At 46.0% G+C, this 23422-nt stretch overlaps 3 protein-coding genes across 4 annotated transcripts in view; all 3 read right to left on the bottom strand.

Annotated features, from left to right (window-relative positions):
- The window catches only part of LOC135374141 (zinc finger protein 845-like), a 257280-nt gene extending 245758 nt beyond the window's left edge, over window positions 1-11522 (bottom strand). Inside the window, exons 1-6 of one of the 2 annotated variants that reach the window (XM_064607155.1) lie at window positions 11421-11522; window positions 11222-11348; window positions 9728-9811; window positions 9408-9639; window positions 4957-5109; window positions 3206-3352 (exon numbers count right to left, since the gene is read on the bottom strand). In XM_064607155.1, the coding sequence (XP_064463225.1) occupies window positions 3206-3352; window positions 4957-5109; window positions 9408-9513 (406 nt within the window). In that variant the 5' untranslated portion in view covers window positions 9514-9639; window positions 9728-9811; window positions 11222-11348; window positions 11421-11522. The remainder of the gene's footprint in view (window positions 1-3205; window positions 3353-4956; window positions 5110-9407; window positions 9640-9727; window positions 9812-11221; window positions 11349-11420) is intronic. The other variant, XM_064607158.1, reaches the window with a different exon arrangement.
- The window catches only part of LOC135374138 (uncharacterized), a 181980-nt gene that overhangs the window by 144299 nt on the left and 14259 nt on the right, over window positions 1-23422 (bottom strand). The window lies entirely within an intron of this gene.
- Window positions 14115-15412, bottom strand: LOC135374134 (uncharacterized). The gene is made up of 2 exons (XM_064607143.1): window positions 14768-15412; window positions 14115-14648 (listed from the first exon to the last, which is right to left on the bottom strand). Exons 1-2 carry the CDS (start codon window positions 15410-15412, stop codon window positions 14115-14117), a joined length of 1179 nt encoding a protein of 392 aa, XP_064463213.1.

The following is a 23422-nucleotide window of genomic DNA, read 5'->3' as shown; positions in this document are numbered from 1 at the left end:
TAATTAATAACAGGAATTCCTAACACTTGTGTAACTAAGAAAAAGAGGCAAAACATATGGAAGACATCTACAGTAAAACCCCCGAATAACGATACACATAACTATCAGTTTCGTTCCGACCGTTAAAATTTACGGTAGTTCTATGGGAAATGCGCCCACCCATAACGACGAAGGCAGCGCTCTCGTCTACTCGAATAATGATGCCAGACGCGATGCCGTTGGTACTCCATTGTCGCGTTTTTCACACCCCAAAAGCGTGAAGAGCTGCGAGCCATCGTAAATGAACGCCACGCGCCCTCGAACTTGCTAAAGGTCGAAGCCATTGGCCCTGACAATGATGCCCCGGTCACTCATGTGCCCCTCCCCTCAGCCCTTGCCCTGCGGACCGCACATTCCGCCCTACATCCTTTTGCTATGTCCCTTTGTTCCCGTGCTTTCCTTGGAGCTAACCCCGTTTTCCCCTGTCAAGAAGCTGTCCACATTTGGAAGCGCTTCGGTTTCCTTATTCGTCAGTCCGCGTTCACTGCTGTCGGATATGGCATCCAACAGCAACAAAGGCAAGGCGATATCCTTGGAGACAAAGATCGCAATCATCGACGACCACCAGCGTGGAGCCAAGGTGTCGTCCATCGTCCTCAGGTACGGTTTGTCCCAGTCAACAGTTTCCCCAATTTTTAAAGCGGAACCGAAATTGCGAAAGGAGCATGCAAACAACAGCGCGTCTGGAAAACGCAAGAAGATTCGGGAGCGCTCGTATGAAGACATAGAGGAAGCGCTGTGAAAGTGGTTCGTCGATGCAAGAAGTTGGAGGAGTTCAAGCCAAGCGGAGGATGGTAGCAAAGATTCAACAACAACAGCAACAACCCTGGAGGACTACGTTAGTGTTGACAACGACGTGGTGGCTACTGAGGAAGTGAGTGACGAGACCATCCTTTATGAGATTCGTACAACCGGAGATAACGCTGCAGTGCGCCAGAGGACGAAGAGATTTTTCCCTCTGTGTCGTGAGCTGCCGCTCTTCGGTCCGCGGACCGCATTGAAAGACTCTGTAAGTGATCGCGGCCTCTCCGCGCATTATTTAGCGCAACTTGAACCTCTAGAGCGTGACATTGTGAAGCAAACAAGCGGCGCAAAGTGGTCAAAGATCACGTTTTTCTTTCAATAAAGGCGATTTTCACACGATATTTTGTGGATTTATTTCCCCATTTGATACTGATCCTCTAGTGGGAAACCCGCGGATAACGATGTACAGTAAACCCCCGATAACTCAAAGTCGTAAAAACCGGGAAAAATTTCGAGATAATCGAAGTTTCGAGTTAAGCGAACAACAAAAATTACGTTGCCACGATGTTACCACAACGCAATATGTTATGAAACGTAAAAAAAAGCGTTCCTACAGTAATAGGGCTCGTGAACAATTCCGCAGCCATTTATTTTTTAACATCATCTTAGACAGAATAACTCCGTAATAGCAACTGCTTAGCATTCGTGTCTGGGAACAAGAAAGCATCTTCAAGCACTTCAATGCAACACATGAGACGCTCCTCCCGGCACGTCACTACCATGGGCACCCTCGACCATTTCAGTATCACCCAGTTCACCGCTACTGGAACATCGCCGTCGTAAAGCGCATAGTGCTCGAAGTTCAAGTCCTCTAAGTCACTCTCCCCACAACATGTGGGGCGCATCACGTCGTTGCACAGTTCATCACGGTCACTGAACTAGTCTGCTGGCTCCGGTACGGTGGTGGAAGACCAGAAACCCGCATGAACGAAACAGTTCACAATAATGGCTTCATGAACATGCTGCCGGGCCTTTGATAAGTGCCACCTTCCGCTCCAAAGTCAGGGACTTCCACGTACGTTGTTCAGCCATCACGCCGCGAGGAACGAAACGAGACTGAGACGTTCGGACGAATGCAGAGGAGGAGGAGGAGTGACTTTGGGTGGAAAGGGGAGTGCGGTCTGCCTGCCACAGCTAGCAGCGCGTGAGTCACTACCCAAGCAGCACAACGTACTGAAAGTCGAGTGCGATAGGGTTGGACGGTATGTGTCTCATCAACGTTCTTTAGCTTCATGAGCCTCTTCAAGGCCTTCCACCTACCAGTCCACCCCTATTGCACTCGACTTTCAGTACATTGTGCTGAAAGGCTTTGACCTTGACCTAGCCGGGGGGACCGAAGAATGCACGTTATCGACATTGGTACGCTGACATACCGTTGATGGAATTTCGAGATATCCGTACTCCGGCAAAAAAAGCTTCCACTTAAAAGGGCCCAAATACATAAGAAGCATTGGGACAAGGATCGGGACGCAAAAAAAAATTCGAGATAACCGATATTTCGAGATAAGCGAGTTCGAGTTAACGAGGGTTTACAGTACTCCCATATTGTGACCTCGGTTATTAAGGGTATCGGAGACAAGTTCTTCGTCCAGTCCTCATCACGAGAAAGGATGAGCCGAGTGTCTGACACGCTGTGATCAACGACAAAATTGCAATGGGACAACACGAAATGAAACAGACGAAACCATGCACACGATGAGGAACGAGGCGCTAAACAAGCTAGCTTTGACTTGGAATGGGGCTTCGTATAGCGTCCGTAGGAGCTGAATGTAAAATGGCGGGTTGCTCCTGTCGATATCGATGGGTCACGCTATTATGCATAATGTCTATTGGACTGTACAGAGTTACAGACATGTGCCTGGGTAACCCAGTCACCTGTTTGCAAGACCGCATGGTCTTATTCGTTGCTAGGGCATCACTCTGGAAAAGGAATGCACCGAAGCGTGTTTAGTAAAATTTTGCCCAGCACTGTACTTTTCAATACAGTAGCACTAGAAGATGTAGAGCGTACTTGTTAGGGCTAAACATTGTGGGAGCACATGAAGGGAGACAAACTGTGCACCATGGATTATTTTGCACTTGATTCCTCTGGTTTCATCTACTGTTCCTTATCTTCTCGCGCACAAACATCGTTATGTGCAGCTGTTTATGCAGTCAAAGTGTGCAATAGTTGCAGTTATGTGGAATTGTATAAAGGACCACCAGGTGTATTTGCCTGGTTTGAGTATCTTCCATACATGCTGGAAAGCTGACATGTAACGAACAGAAAACTGAAAAGCATTTCCGTTGCATGCCACTTTTTGTCCATATCGTGCCATTCAATTTGGTGTTGACCAAATCCCCTCGACAATTTTGTATTTACCTTCTGATGTCGGGTCACAGCCCATCTGTTCCTCTTCTGCCAAGACTGGAACATTGTAAGCCTCTGTTTTCACTTCTATGATTGGATCTTCATTTGAAGATTCCTCTCGAGGTTCTTCCTTAATAGGACACGTCCCAGATGTCACTCCTGAATGTAAAACAAAAAGGGGGAGAAGTAAGACATATTGCGAGGCTTCGAGTCACAACCACCTCCGTACAGTGTGGAGGATTTGAGAAGACAAAACGGATTTACATCAAATCCGAATCAGGTCCGGCTTTAAATTTGAGTAAATCAAATCACTTTCAATCCAGATTTATTTTCAGCACGCCAAATGAAATCCCTTTTTTAAATGCGGATTTTTCAAACGCATCACAAATCCAGAAGAGCTAACGTAGCTGAACACCTCAGGAATGGCTTCAGAATCGACTGCAGTTTTCAAAGCTCGGGATTTTTACACAAAATACTTAATTACTAACAGGAATTCCTAACAACTGCTTAACCAGGAAAGAGAGGCAAAACACATGGAAGACATCTACAGTAGAATCTCGATGATACGATCACGGATTATATGAATTCTTTTCCGGTCCCGGCCAGAATGCCTTTTCTTCCCATGTGTTAGAGTTGGGATGATACGAACGCGTTATCTTCCCTTTACAGATGACATGAATGAGCCGAGGATGCGACAGAGGTTGTTCCCCCGTGATGCGAGAGCGCGCGCGAGTCATGCTGCTGCGTCTCTCGAAAAGGGAGGGCGCCCAAGCAGCACAATGTACTGAATGTCGAGTGCAATAGGGGTGGACGGTAAGTGTCTTATCAATATCCTTTAGTTTCAGGAGTATGCTCAACGCCTTCCACCTACCCGTCCACCCCTATTACACTCGACTTTCAGTACATTGTGCTGCTTGGGCGATCCTCACCATGAACCCCCTTACATCATGTAGCGCAATGCAAGCAATGACTTTCCTTTTGGTGGTGGTGGTGGAAATAAGATCAAGGGGATTGAACAACACGGAACCTTATCACCTTATCTCTGTTCTGACCTTTTTACCCCCCTCGCAACAATAAACCGCAAAGCTGTGTGACATCGCTCTGGCGGAAAACAGCTACCAGAACCCCAGAACACGTGGAGGGAAAATATCGGGACAACTTGTGGCAATATTACGCGTCACCATTCTGCAGGTCGGCTTCACCTAACGCCTGCTTGCTTTAGGAGAAGCTCGCTTTAGACCACTGTCTCACGACTCACATGTGAAAAGCACGTGCCTGCATCTTTTGAATCTTTTGAATTTGGGCAGCACTAGCCAAAAACGGAGACATAAAAGCGTTACAACCGACCTCTTTCATTGACAGTAACGGAAAATGAACAGTCACTGTCTAATTTCTTGCCCCAACTTTTATTTTGGTTTGATTCGTTTGATACGAATTTCTGATGATACAAATTTTTTCCGCGACCCCGTGAGATTCGTATCATCGAGATTCTACTGTATTACAGTGGAGCCGCATGAGCACAAAAAATGCAACTTTGTCATTATCTATTTCCTTATATTGAGATGCAACAGTAACGTGAAATTTGATAAAGAATCTCCACGCCTATTTTCCGTAACTTTCAGAATCTTGCATTGAACAGAACGTGTGCATGAAAGCTGATACCTGTCTGTCAGAAAACTAATGTGCATTTCTGTTGTATCCCTCTTTGTGTCACGCTATTAAGTTCGGTATTGAGTAAATGTCCTCGACCATTTTGTATCTACCTTCTGATGTTGAATCACACTTGCGTCCCATTTGGTCCTGTCCAGTCAAGATTGCAATGTTATAAGGCTCTGTTTTGACTTCCACTATTGCATGTTCCTTTGAAGATTCCTCTCGAGGTTCCTCTTTAACGTCACCCATCCCAGCTGTCACTCCTGAAGTAAAACAAAAAAGGAGAGAAGTAAGCCACATTGCAAGGCTTCGGGTCACATGACGACCACCTCCGTACTTTTTCTGAACCTAGTTTAACTATATATTGCACCTAGAGGTGTGCGCTGTCTCCAGTAACGGAAAGTCGGGGCTACACCATAGCCAATGGTGCACGAATGGAAGCGTGGGAAAGGGTAGTTGGGGGAAAGGATTACGATTTTGGAAGGGTGAAGGGGCATACACCCCGTACAGCGCCTATAGAGAGCATCACAAGCGAATCCCCTAGTGGGAGGAGTGGGTACTTTTCCCTGGGCTCGTAGCACACTCTGCGGTGTTGCCTATATGCGGCCTGCTGCATCACGTCTACCGTAAGCACATCAATCTTCAGAACACAAAAGCAGTAAGCTATGGGCCGTACGTGGACCAGTGTGCCATCTACCAGTTTGAGAACCTACGACTGTAGAGCGCAGAGATGTGGCACATGTGTAATATTAGAGCACCAGACATGGCTGTTCTGCATGCCCGATGGTGTTATCGTGAAAGACAATGATGATTGACGTCTACATGTACAGCTGGAGGGTCCATGCTCCCGCGCAAAAATGGACATAGTGGAGCGCAATAGGGCTGTTCGGATGGGCCAGAGGACGCTCCTGATTACGGCACTCAGCGCCACTTGTGGCGGTTGTGCTAAGTTTTCCAAAGTAGCGTGCTCTCTCATCACGCAAATGTTTTAGTCAAGTTTACAAAGAGGGTGTGAGAACCGGTGGAGTACTGATTTATGAAATGAACGGAGCGAGCGCTACGAATGATTGTCAGCAGCCTGAAGTCGGCTCTTTTTATGAGCATTCCATTCTTCCTTTTCCCTCTTTGCTTTCTTCAACCCAAGCTACCACTTGTCACATATCCTTGACTGTTTGACTGTTCCTTGACTGAGAGGAATATGGAAGTCAGATTAGAACAATCATCACAACAGGGATTTAGATGCCTTTGCAGATGAGATTACTGACTTTGTGACACTTGACTGTGAATGAGAACTAACTTAATGAGAGACATGGTCTCGACTACAACACAACTTTCATAATACAAGGACCAATTGCAATGACTCCCGGTGGACCATGCGTACGTTATTTGGGATTCACATGTAGTCACGACATATCTTACTTCTTCTACGCCTGGCAAGCACTCGCTATATGGTAACTTGTTCCACCTGTATCTGTAGAATATTGAACTAAGAATTTTAAAAAATAAATGCGTAATCCACAATGCTCATGATTTTCCACATAGTACTACTCAATCCCAGACACAGGTCTACGTCTATGACAGAGTGGCGCAGACGCAGGCGAGCTGGTGGATGAAATTCATTATGAAAAATGCCTGAGTGTGGGGCACGAAGAAGATACAAAGGCCAAACACCTCACGTTTATAAGCTTGCAGAATCACGCAGCTATCAGCTTGAGTTTGAATGTAAACAAAAAGAGAAGAAAAACAGATATGATACAGGTACGCCCCGGTTTTCTTCGTGCAGTCAGTGCGTTTTATAACAGTAACGTGGTCCAGGCTTTTATTTTTCCCCTTCCCCGGGCTATACATTCTCAGGTATTGCACGAAAACAGGTGGAAGATCGTGCACAGAGCATGTAATCGCATTGTTCGCCTAACGAGTCTACTCTAAAACTTTTCCTCCCTGTGCCACCAGGGGAGAAAGGCGGCGCCAGTGTCGCACTGCCAAACTCAAGGCGAACGTCCCTATAGAGGGACATTTTATAGACGGAACATACGAAGTACTTCTCGGATCATTTGACCTAGCATCATCAGCAAAATGGTGATTACATATAACGGTGTTATTTGTTGGGCATCCACGGCGATCTATCTTTACTAAAAGAAACAATTAATTAAGTTTGCATAGCTTCCTGACAGTGGTTAACGTCACTGCAAGCGAACACGTTTTACTGCAATGTTTTTACTGCGCTACTAATGTTTAACTACGCTTCCGTCTTCTCTCCTTTTCACGAGGCTACAAAGGAAACAAAGAAAATTTCGTTCCAGGCGGAGCACTTCATAGGTGAACGCACATTTCACTACACAATTCATTATGAACGGCATTTCAACATTAAGATGCATAATCGCAGGACCGACAAGGACAAAAGGCTAGCGCCTTGTCTCACGAAGCTCAATGAATACCTAGCAACCAACGGTGAAAATCGTAGACGAGAGCAGAATACCTCGCTCGATTGATTTGGGTGGAAATGGTTCTTGATGATCCATATTGAGTTTGCGTGCCCGCACGCATTTTTGCTCGTATATGCACGTAATATATGCATTGAACAGTCACTTTCAAATGATTTTGGACAAGTGCACGGAACGATCATCTGCATGACTGTTGTCCTGCAGCCCAAGTTTGACAGTACAGGATATAGTAATTCCCTGCGCCGGACTCTACGAGAATGTGTTGGTGGCCGAGCCAGTTTTAACGAAAGGGCCGACAGTGTCTCCGAAACAGCTACACCCTGCCGGGGCACGAACAATGTGAAACAGGGGAGAGTCCACATTTGAGTTGACTGACTTTCCTGGTGCCTTCCCCCAAACAGCTTCAACGAAATTGGTAACAGTGATTCGTGTCTTCTGCAAGGCCACTGACCCGTCGATCCATGAAGAACACGCAACAAGGGAACAATCCGATCTTGCTAGAACACTAGAACTCTTTTGTTGCACACCATGTCGACCACAGAATAGGGGCCGCAGGGTTTATCGCCTTCCCTACGGTCTCCTTTGTCACATAAATCAGTTGAGTCTTATTGCCCGCGGCTGATCTGCTGGTAAAATTTTCAAAATGTTCCTAAAAATGGGCCCTGCGGCTTATCTGCGGTGCGGCTTATACGAGTGAATTACGGTACATCTATAGAATATTACCGTGTCACGTTCCCCAAGAGCATTCTATAAACAGGGTCCTAGTTTTTAGAGTTAAACCCGATTAGCCCCAATTATCCCCTCGTGAGAATCACTTTATCGCTGGTTCCCGTTGAACCAGATTTCTCCCTGCCCCAAATTCCAATCATGTGTCAGATTGGTGAAAAAAAATGTGCGTTGCGAAGTGGCCTGGCGTCGTTGTCCGAAGGACAGGACGATAATTGTTGTCAGTAGAAAATTTATGAGAACTGTAGTGGACTACCATTGAGTGAATCGGTATTGAAAAATGCAGCGTCATGCCGTGCACATTCAGAACACTACGATCGGGCCCATTCCAAACGCGCACAGTCACGATAGGGATGCGTGCTCGTCTCCTGCTGTCTCATTGGATGTCACTCTTTGCATCCTTTCTGGGATCCCACTCGTTGCTGTGTTCATTTGTGTTTCTTCTAAGTGGTAACGTTGCGCGAACTAATTTGGTTTGAATTGTTAGGCTAGATTCCTACTGCAAAGAGTGCTAACCCCCGTGGTTTTGAAACTACCGTAATTTCACGCGTATAAGCTGCACCGCAGATAAGCCGCAGGACGCGTCTTTAGGGACGTTTTGAAGATTTTCTGGCAGATAAGCCACGGGCGTTACGAAACGACTGAATTGTGCAACTAAGGAGGCCATAGAGAAGGCCATAAACCCTGTGGTTCATACTCCGGGGTCGTCATGGTGTACAACAAAGGAGGTCAGCTCTAGAGTTCTAAGAAGATCGGATTGTGCAATTGTTTGGTGTTTTTCATAGCTTGATGGGTCAGTGGTTTTCCAGAAGACGTGAATCGCTGTCACCACTTTTCGTTAAAGCTGCTTTGGGGAATGCACCAGGAAGACCAATCTATTCGAATGTGGACCCATCCCTGTTACGCACTGTTTGTGCATCGGCAGGGCAGTGCTGTTCCAGAGACACTGTTGGCCCTTCCGTTAAAACCAGCATGTGGGGAAGGTACCAGAAAAAAAAGTCATCAGATAAGCCCTAGAGCGCTCGTGGGGAAAAAAATCGTAAAATTACGATATAGTTCAAAACGACGAATAGCTCTGCATAAGTAGAATTTGCACTACCAGCCCCATGAGAATATGAAAAAAAAAAAAAGATGCAAAGTTGAGAGTTCTCAAGGACTGTGGAAAATTCCCAAGTTTTCCAAACCTCGAAAAATTGCATTTTCAAATTCTAGGGCATTCGAGTGTTTGAAGGACTAGTGGGAACCATGATAGTGGACAATTTTTTCCCTCCTGAATTCGCCTTCCAGCATTTAACTAGAAAAAGTCAGGCCCTATCTATAAAACACTCACCACCTGAGTGTAAATTTTACACGGACTTTACAATAAGTATCACCTCCTGAGGCATACTCACCACAGTGCTGTTGATGTACCTGGCCCTGTTGTGGCAGGCATGCAACATCAGGTGGTTCCAATTTCACTCTCACGGGCTGATTGCGGAACTCCAGAGAGAACTTCATTTTCTTGGAGTCGTGATTCCAAAGGGCCTGGCATGTGATGACTCGAAGTCACAAGAATCTCTTGCCTCTTCTTTAATGCGCAGTGCTGTCCTCATCCCACGTAAATTGGAAAGGGAAAATTGGGTCCTGAAGTGAAACAAATACAGCGACGGTTTTCGTACGCTCACAGAACATGAAATCCCTGAACAGTGTATTCGTGAAAACAGCGACTCACCGTTTGTCAGAGGGTCAGCTACGTTCAGACAGAAGAGGTGCCGGTGAGAAGTTCTCGACGAAATATTGCGAGGACTTCTTTTTCCTTCCAAGAAACATGATACACATATTTAACTACTTTCCAGATTCAAGATGTAACATTTGGAAGGCATAAAGTGTGATGAACGAGGTTAATATTTTCCCCCTTTCCAACACTTACACACCAGGAAGCCATGGGCAGTTTTGTGCAGTATGCAACATCTGCTTAGCTGGCAGGCAATTTTATAACAATGACTATGTAAATAGAATTCTCAATGTGTGTGTGTGCGTGAAGACTCGCTTAATTTATATATTCCCAGTATATGACAAAGTACCATCCAAGTAGGAAGAGCACATACAGGGTGAAAGATGAAAGTCACTGAAAAGGTTAGCCAGCTGTAGGGATCGAACCCACATCTTCTGGATTACATCTCTCTTGTACATACAGGGTGTCCCAGAAAATGTCTCATTGATTTATAATTTAAAAAAACTAAAACAAAGTTAAAAAACTACGCCACCTAGAAATAACACGGTCAATGGAATTTGTTCTTACTAGCTTTTTGCCGCCTGCTGATGTGATTGTCACCTAAATCAAGTTTTATTAAGCAAATTATTACGAATGGAAATAAAAAATGTGTCACGTAAAGGTCTGCCTTTTACCCCACCAATGTGAAGCACTTGGAAAATTTACTCAAGTTTGTGATAAATGACGGGGACTTATAGCATCTGCCGGGTGGACCCAATTGTTTATGCAGTGAAATCCATCGGACTGTCCGTGACATGAGGAACGCGGTAGAGCGCCTGAAGCCGGCACCGTCCAGAAGGTGCATAGGAAGGCATAGGACAAGCTACACGAAGGTAACTTGGACTTATCCAAAACTAGACTCAGTTACTTAAACTAACGGAACCTAACCTAGAGCTGTACCAATTTGCAAAGTAATGACGAAAGATGGAAGTCATTGAAAAGGTTATCCAGCTGTAGGACTCGAACCCGCATCTTCAGGATTACCGTGGGTTCGAGTCCTACAGCTGGCTAACCTTTCCAGTGACTTATCCACCTTTCATCATTAATTTCTTAAGCACTCGAGTCTTCGTATGTATTTGTCCTTTCTATGTGTTCCAGCCGCAGGACATCAATTGTCTCACGTTGCAAACGAAGCTACCTTACACTACCCTGACTAGAATAAGCTGAACACTAACGGAACCTAAACTAATCTAACAACCACAACACTGCATGTAGGAAGCCGACCTGCGGAATGGTGACACCAACAAAAGAATGCCCAGCCGATGCATTATGCTTCATCATTATGCATCAAGTTAGGCGCCAATTTGGCAAAAGCGAGCATATAGTTGTCAAGACCCGCACGGGAGTACCGTGATGTTGAAACACCACTCTGGACACTTCCTCCAACATTTCATTACTCATCCAAGTTGAATTATGCGGGCTAATGTGGTTATACGTCGAGATATAACTTACTATTTTCCGTAGATGAATCCCTGTTTCTCTCACTCGAGCATGCGGCCTGTGTCTTGCTCCTTCAGGTCCTGTTCTGCGTTCTTCACAAAATTGTTTTGTTGTCCTGTACCTGTACAATGCTGGTGCACTAAGGGAGCACGGAACAGTGGGTGTTTTCAAAATAATGAAGATCCCAATAGCCCCTGAATTGACGGAGTACCTCATTTCAAATAGCTCGCAGTGAAAAGTAAACACTCGAAGCCACTCTGCCACTACTAGAACCGCGCTGAAGCTTTCAGCCGCCGAATCTGCCCTGTGTGCGCGCGGCCATATTTCCCAAACTTTCCATGATGATGATGTCGATGATGTAACGATGTAACCGTAAAACTAGCGCAAGATATGGCTCGAGAGCACCAAGAGTTTCAGGAAGAGAGTCAGTCACCGCTTCAGGGAAGAATTAGCGGCACTACAAAACGATATGACTGTTCCCAAATGGGAGAGTCTCTTTGCCGGCTATCAGCCTACCCCACGTGACTCTTCAACTCTTCCTCCTTTTTTTTTTATTCTCTCCCCCTCGTTTTCCTCGTCCTCCTCGTGGACGCGCGCTTTTCAAACCTCCGTCAAAGTGATCACGATCAGGGGCGGCGAAAGAAATTACGGGCCCCGGCTGCTCCACCGTTTCGCCGGCCCTGGGTTAGATCATAACATGCAGCTACTCCCATTTATTTTTATGCTCTTTGACGAAATATTGCATAATTTTTGGGGATCGGGAAGGGTTAAAAATTGGCAATGAAAAAATGGCTAGGAAGCAAGCGAGCTGGTGAAGATGATGCATAATGTAAAAACCCTGAGACTAGGGAACACGAAGGTTCGTGTTGTCTCTGTCCCTTCGTGTTCCCTAGTCTCGAGGTTTTTACATTATGCACTAAAAATTGGGCTGTTCAGTTTTCTTGAATCATGATTAAAAGCGTTAAAACCTCAGTGGCGGGGAGCTAAAAAGACAGACACAGATGGGGGGGGGGGGGGGGTATGGATACATCCCTGCATCTGCCACTTGGTGGGGGGTCACGCGAAATCTTTTTCAACAGTCACTGATCTTAGCCAGTGGATGGCAAACCGTGCAGATTTGAGTCGGTTTAATTCATTATCGAAAGTGATCCCACAAGGTGTCCAGAGGAACATTTTAGGAACTAGCCTAGAACATTAATTAATTAGATGCGATACCTTCATCTACGCTCCTTGAGGCAGCAGTGTCAAACAGGAAGAGGGGCCTTAGCAGGAAACTGCTGGGAACTCAGACAACCCTTAGGTATAGACTACGTCAACTACGTAACAGAGAAAAGCGAAAACGGTTGAGAGCATTAAACAGTTTAATTGAACAAAAGTCTAATTTTTCGTAATTTAACTGTTTAGTGCTCTAAACCATTTTCACTCTACCTGTGAATCGTTATTGCGGGAAGCTTGCACATTGTTTTTCTTTCACGTTATACGATACATAATGGAGAAATTAACATACACTCGGAACAAATTTCTTCGGGGAAGAAACTGCCGAAATGGTGAATAAGACACTCAAAAAGCGTGCAGTTATGGGTTGTCCTTTAATATCTGCAAACAACGTTGGACTTTCACCAGCTCCAGTAGTGTGGGGGACGAGATGTAGGTTCTACGGACATTCACACAATAACCTGCTAAAATATCGGCGCAAACAACACATTGACTCTTCCTTTCATGAAGCACGAATGCATACTTTGTCTGTTGCTCGCAGCGTAAACGGTTGTGGGAACCTCTGTTCACCACCACCGGAACCCCCTTCCCGAAGAGCGGACCGATGAGGCCTGCGCCCTCTATCGACATGTTGCCAATATACATGGAAGAGTGCCCACATTTCCCCCATCGCAAAAGTATGTACACAGTGGAAGACAATCACGATTAAGCGTCCAGGTCGATGAGGTCATCGTCACCGGCGGGGGGAGGAAAGGGTTGTCGGGGTTGCCCCTCGGTCTCGCGTAGCAGCTCCGGACGGAGCCGACGGAGGGTCGAGAGGGCGGTGGCCACGTCGATCGGCTCAGGGCGGTGGGCCTGCTCAACACGGGATTGGTGCAGGTTGCCGCGCCGGTGACTTGCTCGGTGCAGCTCAGGTACCTGACAGACGGGGCATAACTTGCTCTCCTCTTCGGGTGACCAAGGCTGAAGAGGATCAGCTGGGTTCCGCTCTGACATGGTGAGTCCCCTGAACGGTGGTGGGGCAGAGGCCAGATCAGCAGTCCTAAGGAGGCGTGGCTGCGCCGACCACCGGCTATGTGACGCCCAAGAAACTGGGTACCCTTGATGCACTACGGTCCTCGTCGACGCCGACCTCTGGTGGAGGTGCCGGGGAATGAACCCGGGGAGGTTCCCACACGGTAAAGGCCACGTAGCACTTCCTAATTGCAGCTGAGAGTGCTGTGGTGTACGGTTTGGATTACGTGCACTCTCTAATGGTGGATGCAACAATCTGTAACACTATAACTACAGTCACTATATACGCTTAAGCTATATTAAGCTTAAGCTTATATATAGTGACTGGCAGACTTGTACGTATCTTGAGTACGTACTCAAAATATAGTATTTTAAATACTTTTTCCGGTATTTTGGTACTCTACTCAATACTTTTTGCGACAAGTATTTTTAATATATTTAAAATACTTTTTTCGGTATTTGCTACTCAGTACTCAAAATACTTTCCTTCCTCGTTAAGCCATATCCAGCACGCTTCCCGCCGTGCCGAGATTTTCAGCTCACTGGAATTTAACCCGTTTTTTCTTCTTTTTCTTTTTTCGGGAATTCGCGAATCTGTCATTTATCCTCTTGTACAATAGGCTGGTCCCAAGCCTGGCCTTGCATGTCAATAACCAACTTCGTCAGAAAACCGTTCCTAGTACCACGAGAGTGAGTCCATTTCTTGCAATAGGCTCGCGTTTCTCTCCCGTACTGCAGCTGACGTCGGGGTTGGCACTGCCAACGGGTCCAACAGAAGGGCCTGGACTCTGTTTTGCACGGCGTGCTGACTGACTCGCAGGAACTCCAGGAACTCGGCCAGGTTTGGGTGACGACACGTGAACCGACTGTGCAGGCCATTGTGCCAGCCTTCTACGTGGTTTGTGGTCCTCGGTCCTCGGTTCCCAAATTGTCCCCAGCGGTCCTTCAGCAGGCTGTTCGTGAGCCAGTACGCTCGGTAGTACCGGTCAAACAGCGCCAGACGCGCCGCATGTAGTGGAGGCAGGTCCGGCTTCACAGAAAGGATGTCGTCGGCGAAGGCCAGGCGGAAGTCGTCAGGAACGAACGGCAGATGCCTCACTCGAACAAACCATCGGTTGACTTCGGCGTTCTCTCTGCACAACACCTTCAGACCGAGCTCGTCTCGCTTCTTGTTGATGGCCTTGGCATAGTGAAAGGCGCAGCCTCGCACCTGCGTAATCAATGAAGAAGAAAGGAAAGGAATAAGGAATAAGAAGAAACATTTATATACGTTGCAGCAAGAACAATATAGCCAATAAGATGAGAACACTACTCTGATCTCGTACTCACGTTGGGTTCACCCGTCGCTGTCTGGAACACATTGAGTGCTGCCCGTATTGCTGCAGACTCATAGTCAAATAGCCAGGTCGCCGTAGTGGATAGGCTCCCGACGTGACCAAATCGTCGCACCATGGACTCCTTCAAGGTGTGGAACACCGCTTGGTACGCTCTCACATCTGTTGCCTGCATCAATGCGTACACTATGGGGTGCGCTTCGCCTTTGACAATTGCATGTATTGTGTACAGCTGTCCAGGGCTGTGAAATTCGGATGGATTATACTTGAAGTTGCCATCCCCCAGGATGTACTCCGTGTTTGCGAAGGCGTCCAGGTCCTTCTCGGCGTAAAATGCGAGCAGTCTCCTCCCTTCAGTCTTGTCTTCCAGTTGAAGAAATTGCTGGCCATCCTTCGTAATTCGCAGCTCCGGAAGTATGGCGTCAATGGAGTTTCCCTTCGGAATGTTTGCGTGTCGATTGCGCGACAACGCACGTCTTTTGGAGGCAAAACCGTAGCTGGTGCTCATCTGGCGTTTGATGTCATTTTGAAGACTCGCGTCGTCATCTTGAAACCTGACCTGTACAGCAGACACTGCTTCGTCGAATGCCTGCCGAGGTCTCTTTCTGCTGGTCCGTACGTCTGTTCGGACTTCATACATGTAACGCCTGGAAAGGACTGTGGCCGCCTCTGCATCCTCGGCGGGGTCACAGCTGTGCGGTGTCGATGGATGACCCGGGTCTGTCCTCATGACGCCGTTTTGCAGCGTGACGTGGGCAACAGACCAGGTTTCGTTGGTTCCCCTCGCCAACCTGCTCAGGCGATAACAGCTCGTGCATCTGTAAAAGAAGCATTCACGAATCGTCCGGCATTAATATGAATTCACTCTGCGGTCCGACATTCTAAGAAAAAGAAAAAAAATATAGGTAACCAACTTTTAAACACCGAGTACTGCTGCTATCGAACTTAGTATAACGGTATCAGAATGTCCACTTAAAAGTTATACATACCTGTAGTACTGGATACTGGGGTCCTTCTTGTTTGTAGATTTGAATGCAAACTCTAACACTGCATTTGGCCATCGTTTGCTTCGGTACTGAATCACTTGATGCTTCGAGCGATAACTGGATGGGACAAAAGTCGGGGCACCGAAGTCGAGGTCCATTCAACCAGGCAATCAAGGTGGATGTATGCTTGCAGTTCGGACAGCGAGAACCGTGAAGATGACCTCTGCTCCCGAATGTTTTCGGACCGCCCAGTCCAGGTTTTATACCCCTTCGTTCAACCCCAAGTTTGCACACGACGTCCTGCTTCCCAGAATAAGCCCATTCCTGTCGTTCAGGGGTTACGGTCATTGACCATGTCCAAGGTTAACACGTTTACATACATGGCAGGGGACACGAAAACACTGAAGAGTACGTTACCCTTTCGACTTGAGTTTCACTGGATGTTGTTCTTCGAAAAAAAAAAAAAAAAACTTTCTGGTACAAGGCATCGCTAGAAAGTTGGTTAGAGGACGAGATAATATTGAATAATACGGAACCCGTGTGGATCTTTTGACGCGGTTGGAGCATTTGACGCTCAGAGGACGAGATAATATTGAACAATACGGAACCCGTGTGGATCTTTTGACGCGGTTGGAGCATTTGACGCTTTGGAGCTTTTGACTCGCCTGTCACGTGACTTTTTGGAGCTTATGACCTGTTGGAACATTTGACTCGTTGGATCATTTGACCATAAGCGCGTTCAGAATACGCGTTTCACTTACTGCTAATACTAAAGTACTTTAAAGAGTATCTTAAATACTTCTTAGAGTATTTAGTACTCTACTCAAATTACTTTCAGCTTTGAGTATTTTGTACTCTATTTTAAATACTTTTGCGCAGTATTTTGTACAAGTCTGAGTGACTGTAACTATAACCTTGCAGGTCTCCTACGAATCCGGCGGACAGTTTGAAAATGGGCGGTACCGCACTTCTATGCCGATTGTGTGCAGACCGTTCACCATGCGGCTTTGCGTGTGATTACGCTCAGGTGATGCAGACGTTGTTCCTCTACGTGCATTTTACAAGCGTGTGTAAAAGAGCTCAGAAAATCCCAGACAGCCTAGCAGCATTCTGGACTGTGGCACTTTATTATCAGAAAGGAGAACAAAGTCTATAAAAATAATCGCGATTACAAGCGTTAAAAACCCCCCAGTGCCGGGGAGCTAAAAAGACGGACAAAAACACATCGCACTGACTGGCGAACCAAGAACTTCATTATCTTTCAATCCCGCTTGAACCTGATCTTCTCAAGGTTGCCGCTCTTCCAACTGGTCTGCCTTATCCCGTGTTCTAACAAGGCCTTGTTGTTCCTTCCTATCACTGGGGAGGGTTTTAACTCTATTAATCGTGTTTCTAGAAAACAGCCCCATTTTTAACCCCTTTTGATATAAAAATAGTTTCGATACCTTCTTTGTCGACCCATAGTTCACGAGGTGCCGAGGTCAGCACCCATAGCCGAGCACATTCATATCTGCACACTGAATGCAGATGGCAAATGGTTATTGTTGCACCTGCACAAAAAAGTGTTTAGGATAATCCGAGTATTACGTAACTCATACGAAGTTATAAATTGGGCACCTTCAGTTTAGAGAGCTGATAACAGACATCTCCCTGTTTACGAACAAATGACGTCAGATGGTATTACAGCGCCTCCGACTTGGAAGACCGAAGCAACTACGGCAAAAAAAAACAACAAAAAATCAATAAGAGTCACAAGAAAGCCATACCAGTAGTCCGGTAGCACTCCGATTCGTCCAAATGTTTATTTCGTCCAAGTATTCACAACGTCCAAGCACTCAGCACGTCCGAAAAAAATTGGACAAAGTGGGCATTGGACGAACTGAACCAAAGGGGGGAAAACTTGACCAACCCGTCCAAATAACCGTACCGTCCAAACGCTTGTTTCGTCCGAAGAGGGAGGGGGATCTCCGAATGCGAGTGAACAATTGCTTCGTTTACGATTGAAGGTAGGATTTAAACATTCACACCGAAAGATGCCATGCCATACACCAAGTAAAACGAAAAACAAATGCTCAGCCTGCTCTGTTTATTTATTTTTCTTTCTTTCTTTTTTTTTTTTTCATTCCAACAACTGACTTATTAGTTGAAGATAAGATTTAAACATTCCCACTGAAAGATGTTATACACCGAGTAAAACGAGAAACAAATGCTCAGCCTGCTCCGTTTAGTTTTTTTTTTCCTTTGAACAACTAACTTATTAGTTAGCATGGCCCAGCAAATGGGACACGCGCTGCAGGTATGCCTTGATGACATGAGCAAACTGCTCTGTTACGTCTGTGAAGGGTGCTTCGTTTCCCAGCATCGTTTCCCCTGAGCTGTATTTGGTATCATCTCATATGGCCCAAGTGTGCATAAGGCCCAAGTGATCAGAACGCCCAAATGTTCATAAGACCCGAAAAAATGTTGGGCCTTTTGAGCATTTGGGTCAAATGCGAAGGGCAGGGTAAGGTGTCCAGAAGGCCAAAATATTCATATGGCCCGAATGGTCATATGGCCCGAAAACCAGGAGGGAAGACTAGGAGTGACCTAGATATGTATTTTCTTTGCACATATGCGCAATATTAATTAAATGCTGAATGCGACAGAGGAGAAAAAGGTAACTGAACTAAAAAAAATTAATGAAAGTAACTTAACTAAAAATATTAATAAAAGTACTGAAATGAAGAAAAAAAATTTCAAGCAAATAAGATATAAATGTGAGAAAAAGTAAAATACAAATAAATATTGAATCCTTACAGCGTTCAATATTTCGCTCGGTACAGATTGGTAAGCTCTGTGCCTAATATATTTATTGAACAACTGATTCGTTTGCCGCATTAAAAGCTTTTCAACTTTCGCTTGAATACTGCTATGACGCACAATATGTAGAGCTTTTTCTGCGAAGGTATCCAAGCCGGGCACGGCAGTAGCGTAGCTAGAAAAAAAATATTTCTGGAGGGGTTCAGGAGGAAATTTGCATAGGAGATAAGGGTTTACTCGTCGTTTCTCTCTTCCAGATGCGCTACCAAAGGTACGATTACGGAGGGGTCTGAACGTCGCAAACCACGCCTACGCATGGGACCGTTTTTTCCGCTCTAACCCATCGGTGTAATTTTTTTTCGAGACCATTAGTTCCGTCACCAAATTTTCGGGGCCATTTTTTCGGGGCCGTTCGACCAAATGGCGCTCTATCAAATAGGCGGACACCTTCGAATTGATTCTGTAACTGAACTCTTTGGAGACTACATTTCACAAAACGGAAGAAGCGCATTGTTTGTGTTCACGTGAGATGCGCGCTGCAGAAGGAGCATATTCCACTGAGTGACCGAGTGCAATTGTCCAAAATGGGCACTGCTTGATGAACATAATAAATATCAGTCCCGAGCAAAATACCAAGCCGTAGCGATTCTCGGCAAAGTGTGGAATTCCTGCGCAGTCACACCTGAAAAGCGATTTTACAGAAAAATATTTCTCGCATATAACTCGCACTGATAAATGTACCGCATTTTTGTGTGTACAAGCTCCGTTATATATAAAAAAAGTTCTCTGAAGAAGTCCTGCGCAGGATGATGACGCGCATATGATGACATTAGATGACGCGCAGGACTTCTTCAGAGAACTTCTTTCAATGTATAACGGCGCTTATACACTGAAAAATACGGTCGAAAAAATACACTGTGAGTCTTCCTTTCTGGTTTTCGGGCCATATGACCATTTGGGCCTTCTGGACACCTTATCCTGTCCTGCTCATTTGACCCAAATGCGCAAAAGGCCCAATTGTTTTTCGGGTCTTATGAACATGTGGACGTTTTGGTCACTTGGGCCTTATGCCGTCCGTAACGTCATGTGGGGTTGGCTCTTGAATTTCATGCGCAGCGAATTATGCCACCCTTCGGCGTGATCGTTTGTGCGGAGATATTCCTCATCCGCAAACTAATTCCAGAGATGAACGTTGGTAAGCCACTGCCGCTCGAAGTAGTCTACGTAAAGGCAAAGGACCGCAAGTTTCCTTTCAGATCCCTAGATGTTTCCAAGAAAGATCACTGACATTGGGAAACGCGGTACTTAGCGAGAACATAGTTATAGAAAACAACACATCGTTAACTGGACGGTCACTGTAGGTCAGCGGTCCTGTGAACGGGTTTGTGTTTTCTGTGATTCCCCGTTTGATCGATAATCCATTTGCTTTCATGAATACAGTCACCTGCCATTCACCCAGTGTCAAAATGGCCTGTGCTTTCATGAATGCAGCCAGGCAGTCGCCTGCCGAAAGATTTTGGGAATTCCCCCATTTGGACGAAATGGGCTATTGGACGGTACGGGTATTGGACGCGCTGGGCAAGTTTCTCCCCGCCTGTTCATTTCGTCCAAGTGTTCAGTACGTCCGATTTTTTTCGGACGAATTAAATATTTGGACGTTGTGAGTACTTGGACGAAATAAACGTTTGGACGAAATGGGGCGTAACCGAACCCAACAGAGTAGTGTGTTTGAAAGACAAAAGAAGCGAAGAAGCTGACCCACAGCTACCTGTCGTGATGATGTGCCCTGGCTCCATACTCCAAGGGCGAGATTTTGCACGCACCCCTGAACGCGGTGTCTGCCGCACTTCTCATGTCGCTTCTCGAATTGGAACGCTGGCGAAATTTGCCTCGAACGGTATCTTTATTTTCGAAAGTAGCATGAGGTAGACATGTTTCAGATGGAATTATGCCTCTGTGAAAGCTGCAACGTTTACCTCAGTGGAGCGGACAACGTCACGACCGAGTTGTACGTAACACGTGAAGATCGATTACTCGTTTAGTGAATTTGACTTCAATCAGTCTTCTGCGAGCAAGTAATTTTTCTAGGTAAAATGAATATAATTTTGAGTGATCAGTTACACGACGAAGTGATTACTCCATTTTGCATAGTCTAAAGTTCCGCCAAGAGCCTCTCTCCCGCCATTCCAGTGCGAATATATTTGCTTTGAGTGTATTTCTCGATGCTCTTCGATCATCCTTGCTCCGGCGTGACCTGTTTATATCGTACACAACGACGTCGCGACGGGCACTGTTCTGATCACGTGGGCGGTAACGACGAAAGTAACGCGTTCCATCTTTATCTGGTAACGTACCACATTTCGAGTCCAGTTATTCGTAAAGGTAGAAAATTTCTCACACAGTACAGGAATAATTTCAACAGAAAAGTAAGGGGGCCTAAAATAGGACTGAGAAAATACCTATCAAACCTGCACCCCGCGGGGGACGTAATTGTCAGGGTAGAACAACAACAACACACACCAAAAATCATAATAGTAAACGCTCTTCTTTGCTATCTAAATTTAGCTCGAACAGTAATCCGGAAGCACGAACAGAAACACGAAATATGCAGGAAAGATGGCAGCAACGAAATATGTTGCTTTTGCGAGAGAGTGATTTTCTAGGTAGTCTGATTACAATCCTGGGTGATCGAATACACGACGAAATGGTGCGCATAACGTGACAAAGGCCGAACTTCGACCAAGAGCATCTGCTCCACCATTCCAGTGTGAATGCTCAGTGGTGTTTCCTTGCAGTGTGTGGGTAACTGGCTGATCTAAGCCAAACTGGCTCCATGCGGTTGGTCCGGTGCTCTTAACTCCTGACTTCAACACATATGAATAAAGAAATCACATGAGGACAACGTGCCCACACGTGCCAATGTGCAGCCCTGCAGTACTACAAAAAGACGATTGGCGACCAGCATAATGGAGAATAATGCAACTCCTCAGCACGAAATTCAGCCAACCGGACACAATATAACCGTACGATCAACAAAAATACACGCGGCAGGAACCTGCGTATACGGAATCACGCACGGGGCCAACGTTTCGTAAGTCATAGGATGCATATATCGGGGAATCCTTTCCAAAAACTTCGGAACGCCTCTTCCTCGTTAGTAGTGAACCCGTTCGGGCATGAAATAGCAGTCCACTGGCTCTGTCTCCTTTGTAGAATTTCTCTGGGGCTGGTGCCAGCTTGTTTGCCGCGTACTTGCTCATACTCTTCTTTTTTGCTACAGTTGAGTGCCATATGTCTTCTTCTATGAGGTTCATTTCCCTTTTTATTTTCTTGTTCCATTCGTATTCGTTTTTGGTCAGCTGCCTGTTGGTGTCTTTGCTGTAGATGCGGTCAATGTGATTGATTCTTTTTATCCAATTAGTGCGGACGTTCGTGTACCGGAGGTAGCGAAATATTCGTGTTATAAGTGTGTCATTGGGCCTGTGGACTGGCCTACGTAGGTATCGGCTCTTCGATCATGCTTCCCGGAACAAATACGTTGACCAGCCTAACTCTCCCTGGATGGCCGGATTTTGTGTAGCAAAGGAGCCATGGAGAATCCACCTCCCAATCTCTCGTTGTTGTCGTTCCATTTGTTTCATTGTATCGTAGGTGAAGCAGACGACATCGTTGGCATACGTGGCCGCCGGCACGGCAATGGTCTTCCATAGTAGTTTGCCGACTTCGTATGGTTGGTAGGAGTGACGCGATAGATGCCAAATTTGGCCTTTCTTTTGGTTGATTTTGCGGATGATGTTTAGCTCGTGTTGGTGTAAGTAGTCCCTTCTGTTTTCTATCGTTACACCTAGGTAGGTGTACGAATCGGTGGACTCCAGCTCGAAATTTTAGAGGTGAAATGTTGGCACGGTAGGTGATGCAGCGAATTTCATTATTTTTGGTTTCTCTTGGCTAAAGCGAATGCCTTCGGCGTTTCCCATATTCGAGCACAGGCCTAGAAGGTCCTGCATATCTTCTGCGGTGTTCGTAATCAGGATGATGTCGTCCGCGAAGGCAAGGGTCGTTACGCACGCGCTCTCTCTACTTCCGTCTGTTTTTTGGGAGTGTAGATACATCCCTTTCTTGGAAGAGTCCAACTCGAAGAGGAGGTCGTTAATGAAAATATTAAATAGTGTTGGGGACAGGGGGCAGCCTTGTCGTAGGCCAACCTCTAGTCTAACTTCTCCCGACTTGAAGTCTCCGATATAGTATTTGCTGGTACATCCTGTATAGATTGCCTGGATCATTTCTGTTGTGTTCGTCGAGATTTCCATGCAGTGCATTTTTGTTATTAGGGCGTGGTGTGGGACGGCGTCGTAGGCTTTCTCCAAGTCTAAAAAGCCCGAGTAGAGGTCTTTGTTTTCGGCTTCTGACAGTTCTATGAGCTGGGTGATGATGAAGATGTTGTCACTAGATCTTATGTCCTTACGAAAACCATTTTGCAGATCAGATAGCTTTGTATCGCATTCAAATTGTAATCTCTTTGCTAGTAGTGCGGCGAAAAGCTTATATATATTACTTTGCACGGCTATTGGGCGGTACGATCTCCTGATCTCTTCCTTTGGTTTGCCTTTGCCCTTGTGCAACAGTTGAATGTCTGCTCGTTTCCAGTCATCGGGTATTACTTTAGTATATAGTATCTCATTGAAGCAATGTGTTAATGCCTGGAGTGCCTGCGGTTTCATTGCTTTGATAAATTCGTTGGGCAGGTTGTCCGGGCCCGCTGCCTTTCCCGATGTGAGCCCACGGATCCCCCTTTCCACTTCTGTTACAGTAAAGTATTCCATGGTGTCTGCTCTGTTAGAGTTTGGTGCGCTTTCGGTTGGCTT

This window comes from Ornithodoros turicata, unplaced genomic scaffold, assembly GCF_037126465.1.
Source record: "Ornithodoros turicata isolate Travis unplaced genomic scaffold, ASM3712646v1 Chromosome44, whole genome shotgun sequence".
NCBI lineage: Eukaryota > Metazoa > Arthropoda > Arachnida > Ixodida > Argasidae > Ornithodoros > Ornithodoros turicata.
This window is presented reverse-complemented; position numbering and strand designations above follow the sequence as displayed.